Source organism: Periophthalmus magnuspinnatus, chromosome 8 (assembly GCF_009829125.3).
Source record: "Periophthalmus magnuspinnatus isolate fPerMag1 chromosome 8, fPerMag1.2.pri, whole genome shotgun sequence".
Classification (NCBI taxonomy): Eukaryota; Metazoa; Chordata; class Actinopteri; order Gobiiformes; family Gobiidae; genus Periophthalmus; species Periophthalmus magnuspinnatus.
In genome coordinates this window covers 14,398,174-14,424,725 of record NC_047133.1, presented here as the reverse complement: position 1 = coordinate 14,424,725, position 26,552 = coordinate 14,398,174, and the positions used below count along the sequence as shown (strand labels likewise).

The 26,552-nt window shown below is 40.2% G+C and overlaps 1 protein-coding gene across 2 annotated transcripts; it reads left to right on the top strand.

The window, feature by feature from the left end:
- The first annotated feature begins 9,314 nt into the window (after positions 1 to 9,314).
- On the top strand, positions 9,315 to 21,708 carry LOC117374832 (homeobox protein Hox-B8a). Of its 2 annotated transcripts, none has more exons than XM_033971025.2 (2): positions 9,315 to 10,118; positions 21,275 to 21,708. In XM_033971025.2, exons 1-2 carry the CDS (start codon positions 9,686 to 9,688, stop codon positions 21,706 to 21,708), a joined length of 867 nt encoding a protein of 288 aa, XP_033826916.1. In that variant the 5' UTR covers positions 9,315 to 9,685. The 2 variants fall into 2 exon arrangements, with proteins under 2 accessions (XP_033826916.1, XP_033826915.1); XM_033971024.2 differs by having other exon boundaries at positions 21,272 to 21,708.
- Positions 21,709 to 26,552: the final 4,844 nt, after the last annotated feature.

The following is a 26,552-nucleotide window of genomic DNA, read 5'->3' as shown; positions in this document are numbered from 1 at the left end:
TCATGAAATAGTGTAATATGGACATTTAAAAGCATGCCAGACCCATTCTTGAGCTCTCTCTCTGCCTTCTGTCGTACATGAAATGAGTAATAGTGTCTGCTCCTGCTCTGTGGAGTTGGGTTTCAAAGAGCAGCACTGCCCACACGCCACAAGCATCCAGACCCATACTCATCATTCGATTAGAAGAAGAGCTATTGTGCTTGTGTCTGCTGTATAGTTATAATCTATGACACCTGTGGATCATTATGTTATAGTTTGGACATTTTAATAATCATCTAAAATAGCTTAAAAAAAGAAACAAGTTCTCTGACTTCCACATTAGAAAACCTAGTGCACAATGGGAGCTAACGTCACAGTAAACGTCATCACAACAAACAGCTGTGAAGTTGTCTGCACCGCCGATGGATAGCTGCACATCAGACCTGCGAGCAGCAGATTTTTAAAAAATGTATTTTTTTCATTTGTACCAAAATGACTGTGTGACGCTGACGAATCCCATGTGTGTCACTGATTGAGAAAATAAAACGGCATCTTGAAATTAAGCAATTAAAGATTGCTAAAATATGCAGGAATTACTCCAAATACAACACCACTAGAGTAAATGCTGAGAGGAAACAGCTATAACACGGTTCAAAGGTCTGAAAAGTCAATTTTACATAATAGGTCTGCTTAAAGACTGAAAAATCTTTCCTTGTCTTTTCTAGTTTTGTCATTTTAGTGAAGGTTATAATTTTGCTTCTTGATTGACATAGGCAGCAAATGTAACATATGTAGAGGTAATTTTACGACTGTTACATAGCAACCATAATGTAAACAAGAGTCAAAACATGCTGAAATTACACAGTAGACTAATGATAATAAATAAGAACAACTTAATTTTATTATATGAGAGTTTAAACTGTTTTCTTGTGCATGAATTGTCTTAATAAATATTGACCAAAGATACGATCCCACCAAACCAAGTCAATGAGGAAAAAAGCAAAACTGAAAACATCATATGCACTTTGAATCTTGAAATGTCACACAAAGCCTGTGTAATTTCTGATATTTCTCCAGCAAATTAGTGAATGTGTTGTGTAATTTCCTGATACAAAATTAGCTCAGTTTAATTTAAATTAACTATATGCTTTAAGGGTCATTCTGATTTCTGATTGGATAACTGTCTTCAGAACCAAAACACCAATTTTAACATATCCATCATGTCCGGTATTTTTGTAATTAATAAATCAGCATTACAGAAGGTATCAGTAAAAGCTATATTTGAACAGTTTTACCTGGTATCTGAGTACACAGTTAGGTCATATTTATGAAACATGTGGTTCCTTCAAAACAGATATACCTGGCAAGTATTGAGTATTGATAGGCTTATTGTTAAAAGTGCTGTACCTGTATCTTCTGTCTTAAAAATATGAAAAACTACTTTTTTTTTCTTTTCTTTTTTTTTTTTTCTTCTTCCAGTAGTCCAATGTTATTCTTCATGTACCTTGTGCATTTTGAGCATTTCTAATTATTCACCACAATTAATTTGTAAACTCTTTCACAGCTTTTGGAGACCACTTTTGGTGTTTTCCTGTGACGATAACAACAACAACTAGCATGCTAACACCTAGACAATAACGTGCTTTATGATTAGATGTACACAGAACACAGCAGGCTTATTTTGACCTCAAGAGCTGCTTATACAATATATCTGTACTTGAGCAAGACACAATTTGCTCAAATGTACAGAAAAAAATCGGGTACAGTACCTCGAAATGATTCTAGATTATTTCCACGTCCAAAACATAATTTCCACAAAAGATTACTGCATTATGATAACTGGAAGCAAACATGACAGACCTCTGAATGTGTGCCATGGCTACTCTGGCTGAAATATAGCACAATCCTATTTGAAATTAAGCTGTATTTGTACATTTCCCTCGTAAATCACACTGTCCATTTCCACTTCTTCTCGTGCCATCTGCGCATCCACACGCCGCGTCGCTGGAGTGGCGTCCTCCCGTGCGTAAAAGGCGCGGACAGCGGGCGAGGCCGTGGAACAGCCTGATTCATGAGCTCCGGGCGCGGGACAGAAAGGGCTCGTCCCCGTAGGCCCATAACCGCGCGCCTTCCTCCTCCTTGGGTCTCACGTATACGTCACAGTGTTTTGCACGGTGTTTTGCACATTTCCTATTTTCACACGTGCTGCTGGAGAGAGAGGAGCCCGGATGTGCCGCGCTGTACCGCCGCCCGCCCGCACGCACCCGGGGGTCACGCTCACGGTGGAACAAAGCGCGTGCATGTGTGTGTGGGCCAAATGTCAGAGATGAGAAGGAGAGGATGCATGGGCCGATTGTCTTTAAAGTAGTAGCAGCTGTAAAAGCTAATGGTAGTAGTAGTAGTAGTAGTAGTAGTCGCAGTAGTAGCAGTAGTCGCAGCAGTAGTAGTCGTAGTAGTTGTTGTTATAGTAGCAGTGGTGGTGGTGTTAGTAGTAGAAGTAGTACAAGTAGTAATCGTGGTTGTTGTAGAAATAGTTGTAGCAGCTGTAGTAGCTTTAGTAGTAGTAGTAGTAGTAGTAGTAGTAGTAGCAGTAGTAGTAGTAGTAGTAGTAGTAGTAGTAGTAGTAGTAGTAGTAGTAGTAGTTGTAAGAGTGTAGTAGCAACTGAAGTAGTATTACTAGAATTAGTAGTAGTAGTAGTTGTTGTTGTAGAAGTAGCTTTAGTAGTAGTTCTAGTAGGAGTAACAGCAGCAGTGGGCTCCCTAGTAGTAGAAATGGTAGTAACATGGTAACAGCTGTAGTAGGAGGGTTAGTAGTGACATTAGCAGAAGTAGTGCATACAGTCGTTGTAATATCAGTAGTATTAGCAATAGCAGTTGTAGTGTTTGTTGTAGAAGTAAAAGATGCATGTAGTAGTAGTAGTTGTAGTAGTTGCAGCTAAGCAGGGCGTGGTTGGTACTTGGATAGAAGACCGCTAGGAATATCAGATGCCAGTAGTGGTGATAGTAGCAATGTCAGTAGCAGTAGTGGCTATGAGGTATAGTTGTAGTAGTATAGCAGTAGTTGTAGCAATAGTAGCAGTAGCCTAGTAGTAGCAGCAACTGTATTAGGAGCAGATGCATGCGCCCACTGTCACTTTGGTGCAGAAGATGACAAGCAGAGCGGCAGAGGAGCGGCAGACAGAGCGGCAGAGCGGCAGTCTGAGCGGCAGAGCGGCAGAGGAGCGGGGAAAGGGGGAATCCGCCGCGCAATAAAAGAATATGACGGCAATAAAAGTTTATAGCGTATAAATTTGTGAAGGTTAAGAACTAAACGGCTGTAAAGCAAACACGGCGGGCGCGCGGGTGGAGGGGAGCGGGGAGGGCTCGAGGAGACGCGGGAAATATTGGAGAGTGATCTGATATCATTTATCTGCGCCGGAGCACGAGGGATCAGACCAGGGCCCCGGGACAATATCACACGGATTATTCAAACACGCGCAACTTTACGAGTCTCGCGCTCCCGTCAAAGCCAAACATTACGACGTATGGTGTTCAGTTATGAGATGATGTGAGTGCGTCTGTAGACTGTTACTTCACAATGCAAAATATGGACTGTATAAGAGTTATGTAATAGTGTCCCAGTACATTGTATTATATTATTATTCCCGAAGATAGGTATGTTGTTTGCAGTGGATGCCTCACATTGTTCGCTATATTAGGGATGATTTTTGGAAACTTTTTAAAGGTGTAATACTTTCAACACACATTTGAATAGGTGACTACTGCAAGCGCTAATAAAGGTAACACCTAATGGGGCATTGTCTAACTTTTCTTTTTTTTCCCCCCACCTGTTTTGTATTATTTTTATTTTATTTTTTGCTTAGAATGTTTCATAGTATGGCATTAAAAGTGTATATGGAGACAAACAGGTGAATATGCCAGGCCAAATTACAGATGTAAGACTTTTGAAGCAGTAAAAAACAAACAAAACATCTGTAATTGAATTGATGAATAATTCTGATCCCATATAGTGGAACATTCCAGAAAAAGTTATATCTCCATGAAGACAATGGGGAACCCTTCACAAGAAAAGTCAACAGTTTCATGGTGCGTCTTTAAGTTTAGGGACCACATACTGTATCAGTCTAACTCACCAACTTGGTAACTGGTATGTTAGTGGTGGTATTTTTTGCATACTTTTTTATATATAGAAGAAGTTTTGTTACTTGTAGATATAGATATGGGGGAAAATACTAAATCAAAAGTAAAAGTATTACATGAAAAATCTACTTAAGTAAAAGCAAAGTAGTATCCATTTAAAGTGTACTTTAAGAATAAATATATTCCACACAGACTTGAAAATAAGAATTGTGTTAAATGTAGTGATATGCATAAATCATTTTGCTGATTTTTGGTCAGCTGTAGTAATACATATCGATTTAAAAGTTTTTATCTTGTATTTTGAATATGTGTACAGATATCTGCCTTCTCTAGTGAAGTAAAAGTAAAAAGTATCCAGTTTAAGCACAGCTGCCTAAAACATTTACTTTCCACCACTGGTATAATGCAACGGTCCTTATTCAAATGGCCTATTGATAGACATTTATAGACTAGTTTGTACAATACTCCCAATTCCCAAACATCACAGGAGCAGGAGATCTGAAAGGAGGAGGGGGAGGGGGAGGAGGGGTGGAAACTCCGATTTGAAAGATCTCTCCAAACAGTTGTGGTTTGGAACTCATTTTTCACATCCACGCCTTTAGTCCGAACGGCTCCCCTGGCCATGTACGCGGGGCCCCACCTGCCCCACACTGACACCCGCAGAACGCTCTCTCTGCTGAGGTGGGAAAGACATTCACGCCCGGTGTTATCGCATGCTGCCAGTTTGAGTTCCAGTGCGCAAAACCCGAGACCAGAGGGGCCTAAAAGTACCTAAAATTTTACTTACGTGAGAGTACTCAGAATTATGTAGGTTAATTCAGTAAAAGTGATGCCAGAATTGTGTTAGGCTTACTTAGGAAGGCTAAAAGTAGGCAACTATTACATCAAAATAACATTACCCGACCCAAAATACTTCTGGAAGTAGCTTACATTTTTTCACCAAAGCGAGTTCCGTACGCGCTTCCTCTTCTTCTTCTTTTGGACACTTTTATGGCCGTGTCCGTTTGGCTTAAGTCTAAAGTCTAAAAGGCGCGCCCCACATGCGATCCTGTGCGCGTGCATATGAGATGACCTCTTTTTGTGTCGCGTGCGCGTGGGTCCAAACTGCCATAAACCGCCCCAAAAACGCACCACACCACAGCACACCATACGCTGCCTAAAACTTACCCATTATATGTCTTTGTTCCAAGCAGAATAAGAGAACTGATACCTTTTTTGTGGTGTGAAATGTGCAGTGTCAGGTTAACCAATAATTTCCCTAAAACATAGTTAATATCATTATGTTTAAGATTTTACAAAAAAAATAAAAATGCGTATGTTTATATATTTCGGTGAAGTTTGTGACATACATAGAGGTAATTTCATAGGTGTTGTCTACCAACCATAATGTACAAGGGCCAAACAAGGGCCAAAACATGTCAACATTACACAATAGTTCAGTGTTGATGAAGTATTCTGTTCTCAGCGCTACTTCCTGTACATGTGTAATTTTCTTTTAAACTTTTTTCCCCCACAAACTGCCCCTTCACTCATGTAAAACTATGATAAATATTTAGCACAGGTACTATCCCAACAAACCAAGTCGGAAAAAAACATGAAAACATGTCACATGCGCTTTAAATATGCGGGACGCGCACCTGGTGTTGGATTGCTAAACTGGTATATTGTTGCGTCCTTTCTCAAATTTGCACCTCCATTTTGTTTAGTCTTCTATTCTATTACACAATAAATACAATATAAGCATTTTGAAATATGGTTGACAAATTTTACTGGTTACATATTCCATGAGTCAAAAACTACATTAACATAACTATAATTCCTTTATGGCCTATTACGCCATAACGCTTGCTCAATGTTACTCATGCACTTTTATTACGTTTTGGAAGAAGTCACCCAAACCCTGCTCAAGGCCCCTCTTCCAGCTCATGGGTCACTAGGAGGGATACGTAACGCGGGGGTTCTGTACTGACGCAGTGGGGCGTATGTATACGTGCGCGCGGAAGGATTCTTCGGGGCGGTGTTGAACCTTCTGTGGATTGGGAGGGGGGAATGGAGGGGGTTAGGCTGGTATGGTGAGAGGATAGTAACAGAGATTTTTACAACGTGTTTACGACGTGGGAACAGATACACGGATCGTATTGACACCACACCACCACACAATCGAAAAGAAATGGGATAGTTATTTAAAGACACGTAGTTTGAAAGCAATCAGACGGACCATTTAAGCAACAGGCCAACAGTGAACACAGCTGAATATCTTTATATTGCTGAGTTTCAGATGACAGCACAGAATTCTATAGACCAATAATGTTTAATACATATGGGGGAGTTAAAATTAATATAGTAAAAATGCAGATTTTTGTTGTATACAGTGAATTCTAGGGGCTAGTCACTAATAGAAATGATCATGTTCAACATTTGGGAATTTACTTTTGTGATATGTAATCAAAAGGGAAAACTGGCTCTTGCCTCCCATCTGAGAACTGGAATGCATGGCCTATGTATTCTACTATGTACTTTAATTTAATTTCTTGGTCTAAACTTAGTGAGTATATATACTTAAAATTTTAGGTATATATACTTGCTAAGTATATATATATATATATATATATATATATATATATATATATATATATATATATATATATATATATATATATATATATATATATATATATATATATATATATATATATATATATATATACTATTGCTTTATTTAAAAAAAAACTAAAACAAAAAAACAAAAAAAAAACTAACAACAGATAATTTACGAATGTAGCACTTGTCCATCAGCGCTACAAACACGCTACCACATTTGCACAAATAATTCGCACATCATTTGAAAAACAATTGTTTAACGATTTTCTTTCAAATTCTCGTAAATTGTTTTTATTGCACGCTCCTCGAAACCGCAGTAAACGTGATTTAGGGATTGTAATTAATTTTCCCATCAATCATAACGCCACAAATCACGTTTTTATTGTTTATTTTCGACGTATAAACACACGCAAATGACGTAAACAATTCAAAATGTATTTGTCCACTGACCCACAGTTTTACAGCCAAGTCATTTCCTCTGTAGTCTATTTAAATCCTCTGACAAACACGAGTCGTCTTCCATTTTTTCTTCTTCCATTTTTACGCCTGCGTCTAGGTTATCACTTGACCAAACGTTTAGCGCGTACTATTACTCCTTTATGGCAAGAATTAATTAGGCCCAGCTTGAGTCTCATCTCATCCCCGCGTAACACCTCGGATTTTACCCCGTCCTCGCCTCCCTCCATCCGGGTTGCCTTTTCCCAAACCACCCCTGAAACCATGCCACAATTACACCGCGCCGTTTGCTTTTAAAACCGCTTATTGAGCTTTATGTTCGGGTCTTAATAGAACCATAAACTTGATGGGGGGCGCTGTTGCCTCATGTCGACGCTTGGAGGCGCTCTTGCTCCACGGATAAACTATGCATACGTTGGAGGAGAGCTTGCACAAAAGGCACATAAGCGGCCTGGGAGTTCAACCGTTGTTCATTGGAGAGTGTGTGCGTAAAACGTGTGATTGCATTGACTGTATTCACGTTTAGTTTAGTTTGGGGCTCGTTTTAGCGGCTACAGAGGAAGGGTAAGGCCACGGGGGACCAGAGAAGCTCCTCCATAGGCGTACAGGATATAGGCAGCCAGGAAACGTTTATTTTTCCTGGTCCAAATTCACACCAAGGACGCACGGAGAGGACATGGTTCATTCCAGTGTTTTTGTCCTTGCGTAATGTGTGTACCCAGGCCGTATGGGAGCAGCGGGGTGCGCTTCCGAGCTCCTTCCTTTCTCAGGTAACATAGGGGACTGTCCACATCCAAGTACTAAACCACACGGAGGTCTTTGAGTGCGTTAAACTCCAATCACTCTGTACTAAGCTAATATAGATTGCACTGGGACCAAAAACGTTAAATCAATGTTGATTTCTTTTGCATTGCTGCGTTATAAGGAACACGCACGCAGCTCTGGCACTTGTTTACAGGCCTCGAGTGAGTCCGTATACCCCACGTGCACGCGCGCACTTCATAAGCATTATTATTAAACGTGTAAAACTTCCAATAGGCTTCAATACAATCTGGAAATTATGCTTGCAATTTCAAAGCGAACACAGTCAAATGAATACAGTCGTGCGTAATTATATTTGGGAGGGATGATACATACGGTTCATTTTGGGGAGTTATGGCGATGGGATACGTAACCAAATTATTGCAGTCAATTTGTGATTTAGGTCGTGTTATATAAGCTATCGCATTATAGTATGAGACAATAGCATAACAGGTCTCCAATTGATTTCTATAAAGATGTCTGCGCAAACAATAAGATATTAGGAACAGTTTTGTCTCGCCGTCTGACCTCACGCGTATGTAGCCGTGCAGATATGACGATTAACTCCTCGTGTAAGTGCCGGTAGTTTTGCGTTTACGGCCTCCGGTGGACGTAAAGGGCGCGTCGTAAAACCCCTTTTTTGTTTTTCCGCGATAAACAAGGCGCGCACTGCCGGCCCCTCCGCTTTTTACAGACCGTTTACAAGCACTTCTCCCGCCGATTAGACTCCCCGGGCCTCCCTATACGTTTATGGACGTCATATTTATTAGAAAAGTGATCAGAAAGCAAAGCTCGCTGCCTCGGTATGTACTGGGCAAGCGTAGGGACAAATTGGTTTGAAATTCGGGCCGTGCATATGTTTATTTGCGTTAATATGAAAGGAGCAGGTAAAGGTGAACATCCAGGTTCCTGGGACAAAGAGAATAAAATGATAAAGGACTTATGTACACAGTCATGCAGAGAGAAGTAAATACAAACTTCATCATTGAAATTAAGTACACACTATTATATATTTTTAAATTTTTATTTTATTTTTTCATGTGGTTCTTTTAATCTGTGTTCAAGAAGAATACAGCCCCAGTGTGTGTATGGCGCGCGTGCACGTGTTTCAATGTGCGCGCAGAAGCCAATAGGATGAAGCTCTGATAATAGATGCAAATGATCCCTGAAGCCACAGTCACATACACACGCATGCACACGCACACGTGGGCGCGCAAGACCGGGGAGGAGAGACAAAGCGCGTGCGCGGAGAAAGAGAGCGGGGAGAGAGAGGGTGCACACACACACAGAGAGAGAGAGAGAAAATATGAAACAACTCATTTGCAGAGGAGTAAATCACGGAAAAGCCGTTTGAGAGCGCGACAATGCTCCCGCTTACAGCGCGAGCACCGGAACTGTGATGCGCACGAGCCCGTCCTCCTCCTCGGTGTTCACGCGAGCCTCTCGGTCTGACCCGTGTGCGCTGGGGCTTTTATGGACTCCGTCTGATTGTTTGTGTTTATCTGCTTGTTGTGGCGCGGATCCGGAGCGTTACCGCGGACACCGTTCCTCACACCGCGAGCGGCCAGTGCGTCGTGGCCGTGAGGGGACGCGCCACAGCAGCGGTCCAGCCACAGCGGCGAGCTTACGGAGCCGCGTGCGTGTGTGTGTCTCCCACGCAGCGCGAGAGCAGTGTCCCCTCTGAGTACCACTCATCCCCGCTTCAGACATGAGCTCCTATTTCGTCAACTCGCTCTTTTCCAAGTATAAAAGCGGCGACTCTTTACGCCCCAACTACTACGAGTGCGGCTTCGCGCAGGACCTCGCTGGAAGCCGGCCCACTGTGGTCTACGGCCCCGGCTCTGGGGCCACCTTTCAGCATGCCCCGCAGATCCAGGACTTCTACCATCACAGCGCCTCGACGCTGCCCAGCAACCCCTACCAACAGAGCCCCTGCGCGGTCACATGTCACGGTGAGCCCGGTAACTTCTACGGATACGATGCGCTCCAGCGGCAGACACTATTCGGGGCTCAAGACGCGGACCTGGTCCAGTACAGCGACTGCAAACTCGGAGGCGCGCCGGGACTTGGAGCAGACGACGGGGATGGGACCGACCAAAGCCCGTCACCCACGCAGCTTTTCCCGTGGATGAGACCTCAAGGTGAGGACGCGCTCCGGACTCGTATGTACTGTAGTGTGGGGAAAGTTGGGAAAGTTGCTTTGAACCCTTCTGAGGAGGGCAATTACTACTTCCTGCCTAAAAGTGCGGCACAAAGCTGGTTTATTGTTTTATTGCAGCTCAAACAGTGAATGGCATTAGGGTGTAAATGTGGGTAAAGCCTGGACTTACAGCCGGAGCGGGGAGGGGGCAGTGCAGCGCCAGCTCCTCTCAGAGCAGAGGCACAGGCAGAGGCAGGGGGCTTGGTGTCCGCAGCCGGGAAGCTCTGACTCGGCTGCAGCTTTTACGACTTGCCTTTGGTGAGCGGGAGGGCGAGAGGAGACGCGGTGGCTTCTTCCCCACGGGCTATACAGACGGGCTCTGAGTGGCTCTCGTCTGCGCTACTTGGACACTATTGTTATTTAGGCCCTTTATGAACTGGGGAATAGAATATGAGGCTATAACTGAGCTTTACGCACGTCTCCTGCGCGCTGGGGCTCGGGGTGTGCTGTCATACAGTAGGTATCATAGCCTCTGCAAAATGGAGGAGCATAAGGCTTCAGGTAGTGTTTGGTGACTGTGGATACCAATATCACGAACACATGTGATTCATATTAACAATAAACATAGAAGTTGGATAGTTGTGTCAATATGTAATTTGGACTTTTGATTTCTAAAAAAGATAGACATAAAAACAAAGATATATTCAGTTGTCATGATTCAAGAAGGGGATGCAATTTGGTTAATAATGCATGTACTTGTGCAATTCCAGTAGCATGTAATCTGATCATTTGCATACCAGTCCATCATTTATAAATAGGTATAGTGTAAAATGTTCCGAAACTTGGGGTAGGTAAGTGGCACAAATATAGAATGCGTAAAAAAATCCTACCAAAGCTTTAATTTTAACCTCAGATCGGACTTCCATGTCGTGTTTATGGGGCTCTATATTCTTACGCACTCTAACCACTCTAAATGGAGACAGTAGGATGTGGTTTGGTTTAGTGCCTTGTGACTTATGGAATATGATTAATCCGAGTGTGCGTTTTTGGGGAGCCGGAGATTTAACGCGCGGTGATTACGCACGAAGGCGTTTTGACACGACACGGGAGGACCGATTGACATGTCGGTTTTTAGGGGCCATATTTCTTCCCATCTCTCTTCTTTCTCTGCGTTATAGACTAGTGTGAGAACTGAAAAAAAATAGAGCGGTTGAGCGCGCGGAGGGGTATTTTTAAAGAGGTTGTGTATGGACTTTTGTGGCTTCATGATTACGATCGTAAAATAAAGGCATGTTAAGCAGAGATTTGACTATACGGTTGTTATTGTAAGCTACGTTTGGCACCTGCTCCACCAAATCTGTCACTAAATAATATGTTGAAAATATTAAGAAAAACTAACAAAGATATAGCATATAATTTGACTTTACATTGCATATCACTAGGAGTGGCTATACAGTGCGTAAAATAGCCCAGGAACACTTTAACCCGGGTCTAGACGTCATTCGTTTTGCCTGGATGTCAACTTAGCTTCAGTGATATACAATCCCCAGACCATAGTCTCGGTTTCATGGTGCGTCGCTCCGCTGCAGCCCCGGAACCGAGCTCCGAGAGGCCAACGCAAGCGGGAAGCCAGCCGTGTCGAGCCGGGGAACACTTTCCACGGGCTAGCCGCTTTTTACAGCCCGGTTTGATGGGAGGTATTACGGTTGCTCAGCGCGGAGGATTTATAGGTTGTAATAGCCGAAATAGGCAGTGCACTTTGGGGAAGCCCTATCTTGGTGTAACGGTGGTTTCATAACTGGATGTGCTTAGACACGCACACGTTTGTTGACTTTTGTACTTGGAAAAAGAAAGTAAGAAAAAAGAATTAGGACAAAGACGGCTCCTGCGCGTCTGAATACCAACCGAATAACCCCCAAGGCGGAACATTTAATATCCTAGACTGATTCCCAAACTTGAATGATACGTCTATAAACGACTCACAAACGTGATTAGGCCGGAGAGTAGAGCCTATAAGGGCACTGTACATCTCCAATGGCTTTTGCGTCCACTCCAATTTGGAAACTCTGGCCCTTACGTCTCCAAAATGTCAAGTGCCAACCGCTCCGTGTTTGTCTGGACTTATCTAATTGGCCGCGCGTAAAGGTTCCGTGCGTAATAAGACTTGGGGATGTTTTATACATCGCGGTCGCTATCATTTCTCGTGATCATAAAAGCGAATAGGGTGAGTTGGAGAAGGGCAGGGCTAAATAAACGGGGGATATGTACGGGAGCATAGATTTACAACGTGTTTACGGTGTCACGGGTCCCAGGGAGGTGAAGGGGAACCCGAGTAGACAGTCCCCGTGCGCCCCCTGGATACCGAAACGCTCCTGGGGTTGTTGTTTTAGCCCGAAAAGTTTTCCTGTTTCGGGGTAATTCACGGAGTGGTGACAAGGCCAAAAGGAGCATCCAATAACCCAAGATCTAACGGTTACGCAATCCCTCTACAATCACTATATAGATTTATTGGTTTATAATTACACGACAAACTGGAGTAAGTTCAGCGTGAAGAAATGTTAATCTTAAGATCTGATTTGGCCTGCTGGAACATCGCCAGTTTCTTGAATTCTTTGTATATTTTTATAAGCGTAAACTGTAACATGTTTCTATTATGAACACCCCCCCTCCCCCCAGCCACAGTAAACATCAGTATTTTATGCCAATATCACACCATATATAGAAATTGGTTACTCTAAAAGCATAAAAGTTAAAAGCTTTTGAAAGTAAGATATAACATATGAATGGAAGTATATAATGGGGGAGTGACAGTGCAATGTAATTCTCGTGCGTAAAATTGTATCAAAGTCTATCATGATCTTAAATTAATACACCATGATCTTAAATTAATACAAAAATCAGGCTGAATCTTGATTAAGTCATACCTAAGTTATAACTTGGTCCAAGCTAGCACATAATGAGGAGTGACAGTGCAACCTAATTCTCGTGCGTAAAATAGCTTTGGAACATATTAGAAAAAGTTACGAACTAATTATTTTGAAACCTTAAAAGTAAAAAGTCAATCATGGTCTTTAATTAATTAAAAAAGGTAAAAAATTTGATTAAGTTGTATGACATTGGTCCAAGCTATAACACTGTACTATCTGTTCTACAATGAGGGGTGACAGTGCAAAGTAATACGCGTTTGGGAACATAAAAGAAAATATGGAAACGGGTTATTTTACATCTTAACAGAACAAAGTCTATCATGAGCTTAATTTAATACAAAAAAACAGGGCGAATGTGTTTTAAGTTATAACCTTAACACCAAAGCGACAAAAAAAAAAAAAAATCAAATTGTCTGTGTAAGTATGATCCATAGCAAAAGAAAAATTGTGTCAACTGGGCAAAAGTTGCATAACTAAACAGTGAATGTGTGCGTACTGTTACGTTTGATTAGCAGTGAATGTTTTCCAAGTTACAGCAATTTAGCATTAATTAAGATCTTATCATTTAGATTAACAACAACAACAACGCTAGGTTCACTTTTAATAGCCGCATTGATGCACGAACAAAGACTTAATTTATAATGAACAATATCTTATTAAGAATGATTCAGGCTTAGTAACTACTTAATTAATGCCCTATAGCCCTAAAACCTAACCCATTATATTTAAGTAAGCCTGAATCATTCTAAATAAACTACTTGTTCCTTAAGGTGTAGCCATTACAATGTTACTTTTAATGCATGTCTATATGAGGTCATGATAACCGCATTATTGCATTTAGACATTAAAAGTTATAGAAAATACTCTATTGGAACTACACTCTCTTAATTAATTATGTTTACTACAATGGAAATCAAACGTGTAGATGCCAGTTAGAAATATCTTGATACAAATTACAGCCCTATCTTACAGCCTTACGCAACCATGGCTTAAGTGTTCACGTCAACTGCTAAACTCACAACACTTTACTGTGCACTTCCCAATTAGGACTTAAAGGTCATCTGCTCATTAATGGATGCGACTCTCCCCCATAGACCGCAGTTTAAACAGACTGTACCAGGGCTTATACATTCTGTACTATAAGAAGGAAAGTCTACATGGCTCTGTTCTAATGGCACAGTCTATTATCAGTGTGCTAATGGATGGTTTATGTCATCTTATATAACTCACGTTTCTGTACGTCATTTCAATGTATTTGTCACTTCAGGCAAACATTAATACTGTCAGCTCAATCAATTAATAACTCGTATATATAGAAATGTGCCGCATCTATTTTGTAATAAGGATTTAGAATACGTAAGATGGTTTTAGTTGGAATACTTAGAAAATGCCTGTGCAAATATTAAGATTATTTTTCTTACAGATAAAAAATAAATGAATAACTGTACTTAAAATGAGTGGGGAACTTTTCAATCCGCTTGGTCATTTGATTGCAAATATGGATAAAGAGACAAAAAAAATGCAGTAAACATGGTAAGATTTAACATTAATATTTAGAATTCATAACATTTACACTCATATGTATCTCCTCAGAACGCAAGCCTTTTGAAATGTACAAACACATAACTTAAACACAACAAAAATACCCCAGACATCACAGTCACGAAGCTCTCAAGAAGCTCTCACAGTGTACCTTGGTTCTCTGATAACGCACGGATTACGCACAGCCTCTCCATAAAGCTCTTCTGTCTTTACGCGCATATAGCCAGGAGCGCAGAGTGGCCAAGGATTGACCCTGGCCGCGCGCAGATCCGGGGGAGTCCATCAGAGTGCACGCGCTCCCGCAGGACTCCTGGATAACTGATGCATTTTGGGACGGGAGATGGAGATGTTTTGGTGACCGTTACCTGCGGGCGGCTTTGGGACGTAATATATAAATGCGCCCGGTTCAGATACGCGCTGGATGTGATTATAGAGCCGTGCCTGTGCGCTCCCAGCCAAGTCATCGCTCTTCGGGTTAATCCAATCCGCCAAGTCGGGGTTGTAACTGCGATGTATGTGTGTCTGCGCGCGGGTTGTTACGCATGGAATAGCTATAAGTCTGTAAAAGTGCTGTCCACATAGGCGAAAGTGACTTAAAACCAGAATATTTGTTTTGTTAAGATATAGCTGGTAATTTGTTGACTTAATTTATTTTATTTTAATGTTTACTGCACTTTAAATAAAAAGAGTCTAAATAAAACCAGCCCAAAGTCTTAAAGCTACACTATGTAACTTTTCTTGTAGGGAGCCCATACCTGCTTGTCTCCATGGAGATTTTATCACTTTGCCAGGAATGCTCCACAGTATATTAAACGTATCTATCTCCATGGAGTGAAGCAGGACATGTCATGATGCAGGCCAAATTACAGGTCAGATCTGCAGAAAGGCGGCACCATAACTTTCTCTGGTTGAGGGTCCGTACCTGCTCGTCTCCATGGAGATTTGATTGCTTTGCCAGAAATGCTCCACAGTATATAAAACATATATTCATCCACTGAAACAAGCAGGACACGTCACGATGCAGGCCAAGTCATAAGTCACATCTGCGGAAAGGCGACACTGTGACTTTTCTCATGGAGATTTTATCGATTTAATTAAACATACGTATCTCCATGGAAGCAATCAAGATACGTCACGATGCAGATCAAGTTATGTGTCAGAACTGTGGAAAGGGGGCACCGTACCTTTTCTCGTAGAGGATCCGTACCTGCTTGTTGTCATGGAGATTTTATCGTTTTGCCGGGAATGCTCCACCGTGTATTAAATATATCCCTCTACATGGAAGCAAGTAGGATATGTCATGATGCAGGCCGAGGTATAAATCAGCTCTGTGGAAAGGCAGCACTGTTTACATGAATTTTTGGAAGCATTTTAAACCAATAAAACATATGTAATTGAATGAAAGCATGTTAGATGGGAAAAGTTACCTAATACACCTTTAAAGGGCCTATATTAAGCTCTTTTTTGTGTGTGTTACAATGTTGTTTCTTTATTTCCTTATTACCCAGAGTTGTGTTTTATTTCACACAAGAATTGCATATGTAGTTCTTCTTAGTTGGGTTGTTCTCTCAAACTGAAAACACTCTGTTCCACCTTGTGATGTCATCATGTGGTAATACAGGAAGTGCTCCACTGTGTTTTTAAACTCTCTACACCTTCACTAGAATCATTTGGATCATTTCAGCATTGGATGTGCCTAATGTTGAAGCTACAGTTATTCTTTTAACCTTGTTGAAGTGTGTTTCTGTGGCCATCTCAACTGAACAAAGGGTAAAATAAAAATAATCTTAGAAGGGGCTCTGATGTATGGTTATTCTAGTGTATTGGAGTACACAGCAGTTCGATTTTGGTTATAAATAGCTGTTAACTTTAAAACTACCACTGAATGTCATCACAAGGTGGAACAGAGCATTTTGAGCTTTGGAGATATAGACAGACTAATAATAAAGGGTTACTTAAACATGTGTGAGTGAAACAAAACTCGGGGTATGTTTTTGATGAGGCAACAACATTATAACAAGCTCAAAAGCATCCATTTTGTGTAATATAGGACGTTTAAAAGATATATCTGGATTCAAGTCCTTTTAAGCACGCCATCTTTACATGTTTTACGCTCTTGGCACAGGTCTTATACACAGCTTAAATCCTACAATAAGTGAACCTCTCCTGTTATTTCGAATCTAAATTTCCCTTCAGATTTCTGATTTAAGAGGCTGGGGCTCCAGTTTTACAGCGGCCTTTTATGGCACAATAATCCAAGAGGAAGATAAACTGTTTTACACACACGCAATACCTTAATGTGAGGTGTTAATAGGACCTGGCAAATGTCTTATTGATGGTTTCATTTATTTAGGATTCATACTTCACCAGAGGAGGGTAGAGTAGCCGGGAAATTGTACTTTAAAATAATATTACTCAAGTAGAAGTACAAAGTAGTGGTATAAGAAATTACTCAAGCGTGAAATGCACAAAATCTGGTATTTTCAAAGGATAAACACAAATGATCATATCTGAAGGAGCAGTGTAAGGGACACAAAGGTTAAAATCATTTCATATTGTCGACATAAAGCTTTTACCACTTGTAGACTTACTCATAGTGGGAAGAGGCACCAAAACATTTACTCATGTGGGAGTAAAAGTATGCTGATAGAAAAGAACTCCAAAAAGTACAATATCTTTACCAAGTTACTCTAATGAATATAACTGAGTACTACCCACCTCTGCACTTAGATCATCTTTGCGTAATTGTCACAAAATAGAAATACTGGCTGAAAATACTGCGCAGATAAATGTGAGTAAAAATCTACAACAACGCGATTTTAGCGTCAACAAAACGTCACAGTGTATGATTCAGTTATATGCGTCAAATGCGCTGTTAACAGAACTTAGCAGATACATTATCTCTGCTTTAATTCATTTGAGATTCACACTTAGATCTTCCTTAAGTAATTGTCGGATTATAGAAACACAACTATGGCTTTGTGTGCAAAATAATGTGTAGATAATAACGCGATTTTAGTGTCAAGAAAAGTTCGCAGTGTATGAATCAGCTCATATCAGGCCAAATGTTACTTTATTAAATATTGACGACCGTTGTTGCTTGCGTGTTGGCTCTGTGAATAATTATCCAGCGCGGGGCAAGGTTGGTTCATTATAAACCCGTGCGTAACTTTGTGCTTCAAAGTGTTTACGGCGTATTTATAGCCCCGGACGTGTGCGTGTGTGCGTGTACGTGCGTGTGCGTGTACGTGCGTGTGCGTGTACGTGCTCGTGCGTGTGTGTGGGTTCCCTTTATGGCCCTCCTGGAAGTGTAAAGCACATGAGGATCACATGGCTCACAACACAGCTCAGGAAAACACTGGCTACTATAGAAGTGCACGCGGGCTTTACGTAACGTTGTCAGTTATAAATAAAGCGAGGGGTCACTGCAAACTTTATGAATACCCCCATATCTGTCTTTAAAGCCCTAGTATGTAACTTTAGCAATACATTCAGCAGTTTATTTTTCAGTTTTGGTTGTGTTTATTGCACTGAAAAACATGCGTCCTCATTGTGAGTCTGTCTTTGGGCCTGGAGTGGGCCTCAACCTGCTCGTTACCATGGAAATGTTGTTCCTTTGGCTGTAAAATTCCACAGTATGGCGTAAAACGAGCATGTACATCTAAGATATTTTCTAAATTAGGATATTTACAACAATGGCAATTTTAAATAAATACATAATAATAGTGATTTATTTAAAGCTTTAATTCTAAGATGCAACTAAAATGCAAAATTAATTAATGAAATCTAATCAAGGAAATGTCCTTTTTATGTGTGTGTGTGTGTGTGTTGTTGTTGTTTTGTTTTGTTTTTGTAAATCAAGTAAAACAGTAGCTCTAAGAAAATACGACTACTACTACAACTACTACTACTACTACTACTATTAATAATAATAATAATAATAATAATAATAATAATAGCAATAATAATAATAATAATAATAATAATAATAATAATAATAATAATAATAATAATAATAATAATAATAATAATAAATCAATTAAAAAAAGATCTCTGATAGGAAATATACAGTGGAGGAAACAGTACTATGAATTTTTACACAAGTAAAGCCAAGATACATGGCTAATAATTTACTCAATTAGAAGTACAAGTACTGCTGCTAAAATTGTACTTAAAGGGGGTGTAGTGCACTTCTGTGGGGTATTAATTGCAATGTTGCTAAAGTTTTTGAGTTCAAGCTTCGGCTTTGACCAAACAAAAATAAATACAAACAATTCATAAGAAAAAAAAATAAGACATTGACTGTTGACAAAAATCTGTATATTTTTTTCAATCAATATCACTTCATTACACTTTAACAAACTAAAAACACATTTTTAAACAGTTACATACAAGCTTTTAGGTACTTAGATTTTTTCACGTGATACTTTTACTTGAGTAACTTTTTACCTCTGTATTTGTACTTTTACTTAAGTCATAAAATTAAGTACTTCCTCCAGGAGTGCAGCACACATATATTAAAGAGTATTTGTAAAGTTCATGACTGTTTAAGCTAGAAAGAAGAATTGGTTAAAATAGTTGAAATCACTAATGAGCCAAAACTGCCCCAGGAGAGGTCAGCTGACAACATGAGGAAGTAGACTTTTTTTTTTTTTTTCATTATTGTGACAGATGTCGGGTGTACTCTATTACATTCTGCACAGTTTATACCTATATTTGAGTAATATTGTGTTTGAAGTAACAGTACTCTTACTTGAGTGAAAGCTGTGGTTATTCTTCCACTGTGAGTCTAAAGTAACTGCAGCTTCATGTTGACAACGTGAAATTATTTCTCATTTTGCCCTTTTAGTCGATCCTTAACCAGCTTTTTGTTAATGTTGTGCCCTTAACTTTAAACTATTTATGCTCCTACTTCTTACAGTTACTCTTTCTCAAAGCCTTTTTCTATTTTTCTATTTCTTTGTACTTTTACTTGATAATATTATTTTGAAGTTAGTTAGTTAGTCTTATGTGAGTACAGTTTTACATATTATAATATTTTCCTTACCTCAGATTGGTGATTTGTTCTAATGGTGTGAGTCTATTTTCAAAATGACACTTCACATATTGTTGAGGATGGTCATGTGACCACTTTGAGGGCCCTTCCTGGACGCTACTGCAACATGTATTTTCGGTCCAGCTTTTCCACAGAATCTGTACTATTGAATCTGAGCCTAATGAATCAATGCATCTTGACATATGCCATCAATGGATATTCAGGGAGCCTGTGGATCTTTCTATACCTTGCAAAAAGTAATATCTCTGGTAGGTTAAAATTAGTTGAATTAAAGCTGACCTATTCTGCAAAATTGACATTTCAGAGCTTTTAGCCATGTTACAGTTGTTTCACTTTTCATTTACCCCCTCAACGTTGTATTTGGAGTGATTCATGCATGTTTGACTAATATTTATTCCTGTATTTAAGACGTTACTCTGATCTACCCCCGTTTTATCTACCAATGGAACAAGATACTTTTTCTTAGCTCACTCAACATAAGATGTATTTTCTTTTTTAAATGCAAAGTGCTGCCATTTTTCTCATTTTAAGTTTAACAAGATGTTTTGTTTTGGGGTTTTTTCTCTCTCTCCCTGTTTTAAATAAAGCTCCTTTTCCATTGGTAGATAATTGTACTTGTCAAGTCACATTTACTCAAATCAAAATACTGCAGTCTTAATTCAAATAACTTTAACTCACCTAAAAATGACTCCTTGCCGTGAATATTTGAACATGCATTAATAATCTAATGGAAGATGACAAAATTGACACCAAATATCTCACACAGTTAGGAGAAGTTGTCAATTTACTAAAATGCATCTCAGTTTTTAAGCTAGCTAACCGATACTGCTGATTTTAGCTTCTTCATACAAATCCTTGCGCCTTCTACTAACAACAGTTGTGTTAATGCTCAGAAATAACAACTACTTTACGTATTTTGACATGTGCATGCAATTTGTAGTTATAAAAGGTCAATGTTTCCAAAAGTAGTACTCAAAAAGTTGCTAACCCTAACCCTTCACAATGTTGCATTTGACTTAGCCGGGTCACCTTTACACTGACTGAACAAAGACATTTTCTGTCTGTGCTGCATCTTAATGTTTGTTATTTATGTCACGATAGTAGTATTTTTCTAAATTCTGTTTCTGCAAATAATCATTTGGACAAATTCGACAAGGAGTTTGAGGGCCAAAAAAACCTGGCCAGTACATGATTTCTTGCAATATTTGAGAATTCACTAAATTTGTCGCCTGTGGTTCAGACCAATCACAGGACAGTATTGTGGTTTGGGCGGAGCCAAAAATAAATAAAAAATGAGTCATGACGTTCCACCATTTCCCGTTTGCTTTCAGTGAGCCAGGTTAGCATTTGGTCATAGTTTGGGGAGCCCTGTTTTAGCTCCTCAGCACTCAGAATAAATGTGACTGTTCTGAATAGTGTATTGGTCAAACATACGGTTAGTATTTGACTGTGCTCCTTTTAGATCTCTTCCACATGTGTAAAGGTGTGGCAGGACTGCTGATTGCAAATGGCCGACATGACCAGAACTCTCTTGTCTAATGATGTGTTTCTGATATGCCCTCCCCCCCTCCCCCCTCTCTCCCTCTCCCCCCTCCCCTCCCTGTGTTCTCCCCCCCAACACACACCCAGTAGCGGCGGGTCGGAGGCGGGGCAGGCAGACGTACAGCCGCTACCAGACGCTGGAGCTGGAGAAGGAGTTCCTGTTCAACCCGTACCTGACCCGCAAGCGCCGCATCGAGGTGTCGCACGCCCTCGCCCTCACCGAGCGCCAGGTGAAGATCTGGTTCCAGAACCGCCGCATGAAGTGGAAGAAGGAGAACAACAAGGACAAGTTCCCCAGTAGCAAGAGCGAACAGGAGGCCGTGGAGAGGGAGCGGCGCGAGAAGGAGCTGAGGGATGGAGGAGGAGGGGGGAGTGGGGGAGGAGGGGCGGTGGCTGGGGGGTCCACCGCAGGAGGAGGAGCAGCGGGAGGGGGAGGAGGGGGAGGGGGAGGAGGTCAGGGAGCGACCGGTGCACAGGCGTCAGGGAGCGACGATTGCTGCGATAAGAGCCACAAGCAGATGTAATGTATAGGTCTGGGGCGGGTGGGGGGGATAAAAATGGGTGGAGGGGCCTCTTTTCCACTCGGGCAGTACAAATCTGGTTAAGAACATACCATTGTAAAAGTGACTTGAATTCAGAATCTTAATCCGAGTTTGGATCACTTACCTCCTTATTAAGTTATTTATTTGAGGAGATCTAAGACTGGTTTGAGTCATTTTTGTTCCTGTTTTACGTAGAAAAAACGTTGGGTAATTGAACTACACTTGAAAGAAAAGAGAAGCTACACAGCTACGTCATTTTGCTGCAAACCCGTCTACAATATCTTGTGATAGTGGAAAAGACATAGAGTGACAAAATGAGGCCTTGAGGAAAACCCTGGACACATGGGGAAGTATGTCTTTCCGTGGACTAGAAAAGGAGCTGGAGGAAGTGTCTGGGGAGGGAGAAGCCAGCGCAGATTTTCTTGGACTGGATGCACACTTTCACATAATAAACAGCAAATTATCATAGTCAAGATTCAAGTCTTTATAAAGGTGTTCTACATAACCATTTTAGGGTACACTACCTGCTTGTCTCCATGGAGATGATTACTTTGCCTGGAATGTTCAACAGTATGGCATTTATCTAAACAAATTTTCACTGATTCAATCTAAAACACATGAATTCTAGTTCTCTATATAGATGCTTGTGTAAAATTTATAACCCAGAACTAAGGAATAGACTTGATCCTCAATACAAATTCCAAAATTAGAGTGAGTGATTATTGCGATTGTGATTTATAACATTAAATCATAGTACTTTTTTCTATTCCCATGCGGCCTTGTGTCTGTAATCCCTCAGTCGTCCAGTATGTTCCATAGTGGTCCATGGGTGTGTACTAGTCTATGTGTCTTATATTTGTTCTGATACAGCTCGAGATCATTCTAAAAAATATTCAGGAAAGGTTATTTGACTGAACTGTGTCTTGGGCTGGAGTACACACAGCTGAAAACACAATATAACACAGAAACATACACATTATAGTGACACAAGTTTCATTTTGTTTTAAGTTTTAGTCTGTTCAGTAACAATGTGCCTGATGTTAGAAATTAGTTGTAAAATCGATTGGTTTTATATCTGGCTGGTCTATAGCCCTGCCATTAATGCCACGGGTGAAAACAGAAACAGAATTTGGTCATGTCAACGTGTTTCATCCATCTGCGTCTTCATTCAAATGCAGGCTGCAATTCAATGCCATACTAAGTAACAAAGACAGGGCAGTAACATTTCCAAGGAGACAAGAACTTACAGATCCACCATGAGAAAAAGTATATAGTGCACCTTTAAAGAGCCCATATTACAGTATTTTCTGATCTATGTTATAATGTTATTTCCTCCTCCTCATGTTTTGTTTCATTCACACATTTAAAACTCAAATTATGCATATTTAGGCTGAGTTCTTCTCTCAAACTGAAAATGCTCTTTTCCACCTTGTGATGTCATCATGTGGCAATACAGGAAGCGCTCCACTGTGTTTTGAAACTCCATGCATCTTCGCTGGAATCATTTGGATAATTTCAGCCCTGTAATTGCCCATCTCTACTGAACTGACGGTAAAAAGTAGCTGGTAACTTGAAAACTACCACTACATGACATCACAAGGTGGAACAGAGTATTTAGAGCTTTGGAGATGTAGCAGGACTAATATTGAAGGATTACTGAAACATATGTGAATGAAACAAACACAACTTCATGTAATATAGGACCTTCAAAGTATGCACCATGATTTTTTACAGAGCGTTATACCCTAAATGTCAAATATGATCAAATAGTCCTCAAAGTGATGGTGGAGCAGAGCACTTATTTACTCTCCACAGCAGTAGTACATCCATCAGACTATGAAGACTATGATTGCGTCCCCAAGTGGAAAAGAGGCTCGTCGGTGGGGTGGGAGGGGTCAGATATGAGAGCGAGGGGTGGGATGGGTTGACTATGGCCACTGGACTGCCCTGCTGTCTCCAATCGCCGCTAACGAACTTTTGGAATCACACCGGAACGTGGATCCAGCGCTGGAACGGACCGTAGTACACCGCCAACTGCAAAAGAACAAAAAGAAATCATGGACTTTAAACGTGAAACGAACAATGTAGAGAGGAGGTGTGGAAGCCCCGCTGGTACCAGTGACAGAAGATAAGGATTAAACTCAAACAATGGATTTTGGCATAGTCTTGGCAACCCACTAGTTTTTGATGATGAAATTAATTATCCAAAAGGAGGATTCAAGCTTCTAATGAAATCGTTTTGAATTGAATGTAATCGATAGTACAGTACCATACCAGTCCACACACAAAATCATTTTCCAAGGAATAAATATGCACGATGTAGCTTTTCTGATGGAGGGTCTGTCACTGGCTTGTCTCCATGGAGATGTTATTGCTTCGTCTGAATGTTCCAGTGAGTGATACTAAACTTAAGGTGGCTGTACTCAAGTTTTCTCCACGTATTTGATCAAATTTTGTCTTGTCCTAAAACAGATATATTGTAAAAGCAGTATATTATCTGCATCTAATTATGAAGCTTTTCTCAGTCACCAACCAGGAAGTGCGCTGTTATACTAATTCTTGTTACATTTCGAACTGCTGCAAATTTTTTTTACTGAACTCATTTTGTTTTTCAACATTTCTAAAATTGTAAAAAATCGGATACAGCACCTTTAATTTATTTATTTTTATTTTTATTTTTATTTTTTCAATTTGCAAACTAATTACTTAATGGGCTGATGGTGTCACCCACTTGTCCTCATGGATATATATATATTTAATGCCATACTACGGAACACTTCAGGCAAAGAAACAGAGAGAGAGAGGGAGTGAAGGTGACGGACCCTTCGCTGGAAAAGTTACACACTGCACCTTTAATCAACAATGAAATTTAATGTAATATTTTAGACACAAATCAATATGAATTAAACAGGTTTAGCTTGGACCATGTAGTGTGACTATCCATGGGTTTCAGAATGATGAAAAATGAGTTGTCGTTGTCATAGCGATTGGCAATTTAAGAAAAAATTGTACATCTTTTAAATGGTGTAAAGTTCTTAAATGGCACATATAACAGGAAACTGAAATGAATATTTGAAACAACTCTGTGCTATTGAACCAGGTGTGGAACGGTATGAGGAAATGAATCTCAAATCATGTGAAAATTGTTGCAAAGTCTATGTCAAATTCTACATCTTCTGCCACTGGATTTGACCTTTTATGGACTTCCAGGGGTGAAAATAGTCCAAACTAGTGGAACGAAAAAAGACATAAAAAACGTGATCGCTTCCTTTCTTTGTGGAACATTATTGTGAAACATTTCTATATTGTTAGAAGTTTATCATTATTAACAAGTTTATCTTTGGCAGCTGTATAGTTTTTAAGTTAAAAAAGACGATGGTGCACTTTTTACTGTACTTCTCACTTCTTTGTTGTTGTTGTTGTCATGGCGATGATTGATAATGATGATGATTATGATGATGATAATTATTGATTCCGATTCTGATAAATTCATGAAATTTCCAACAACATGAAACTGCCTATTTAAGCTGTAGGTCGGGTCTTTTTTACACATTGATAGTGGTTGAATTGTTTTTGGATCAATGGTGTTTTATTCTGTTGTTTTTTCTCTTTTTTGGGCAAACGCATGCGCACAGAGCAGATAAAAAAAAGATAACATTCGTAAAAATAAAAAAGAGAAAAAATGAAAAATGGTCTACCTGTTTATTTTAATTTGAAAGAGATTTTTGGGACCCTCATACACTTTCACACGAGGGTAAGAGTCTTGCCCAATGACACACCAGCAATATGTATTTATTAGGGCTGGGATCAAACCTGCTACCTGATGGTTAGTGGGATCATCCAGGCATATATTACTGGTATTGCCAGAATCTTGTTAGACTCTTTGTTGAAACATTTCACGTGTATTGTTGCAGAATAAATTGAAGCAGCCCAAATTCCAGGGCAAAGCTGGCAGTGTGGGGCCAGCAGAGCAGATAAACAGGATTTCTTAAAAATTAGGGTACCCAAATTTAAAATAGTGAAAGGAGTCATTATTCATCCTTATTATTTTTCTCTTATTAACTTATTTATGAATCATGAAAAAACGACATACTTTAACTTTAACTGAACTATATGTAGTCTGTGCACATATACACGTTTTTCTCATTCTCAGTATATGAACAGGCCTCATGTTAAAGCTCAGAACCTCCAGAATTCCCTCACTGAGCTGCAGAGGCTGCACTAGCACTGAGTCATGATTGGCTGCAGGTGCTGGAGTTTAAGTAGTGATTATTCAGATCAGAGAGAGTCCTCTTAGGTTTAAACCAACTGGATTTAGGATGGAATTAAAAGGGCCAGAGAGGGTAAAAAAATGTCCTTTTTTTTTTTTTTGTATCAGCACTTTGTTCCCACCACTTTACACAGTGTCCAAGTCATACTGCAGTAGTTAGAGTAGAGTGTAGACAGGTTAGTGATACAAGTGTGGCTGAAGTGTCTTTGGTCTATCTCCCATAACATCCTCCACTTCCTGACCACCCTCACATGACAGGCCATTTTCCTCTTCACACCTCCTCCACCCTCTCTCTCTTTCCCTGCCTCTCAGTCTCTCTCTCTCCTCCTCTCTCCTTCCTCCTGTCAACTCCCAGACTGATAAAACCACACAGTTCACAAGGCCACACTTTTAAGCCTCTACTCGGAAATCTCCTCTTAAAACATAATCACCCTTCCTCTCTTTCTTCCTCTCTCTCTTCTGTCTCCTTTCTGTCTCTTCTCCTCTCTCCCCCCTTTAATTTCTCTCTGCGCACACTCTACCTATTTCTCAGTTCTTTCACTGCTCTCATCTCTTC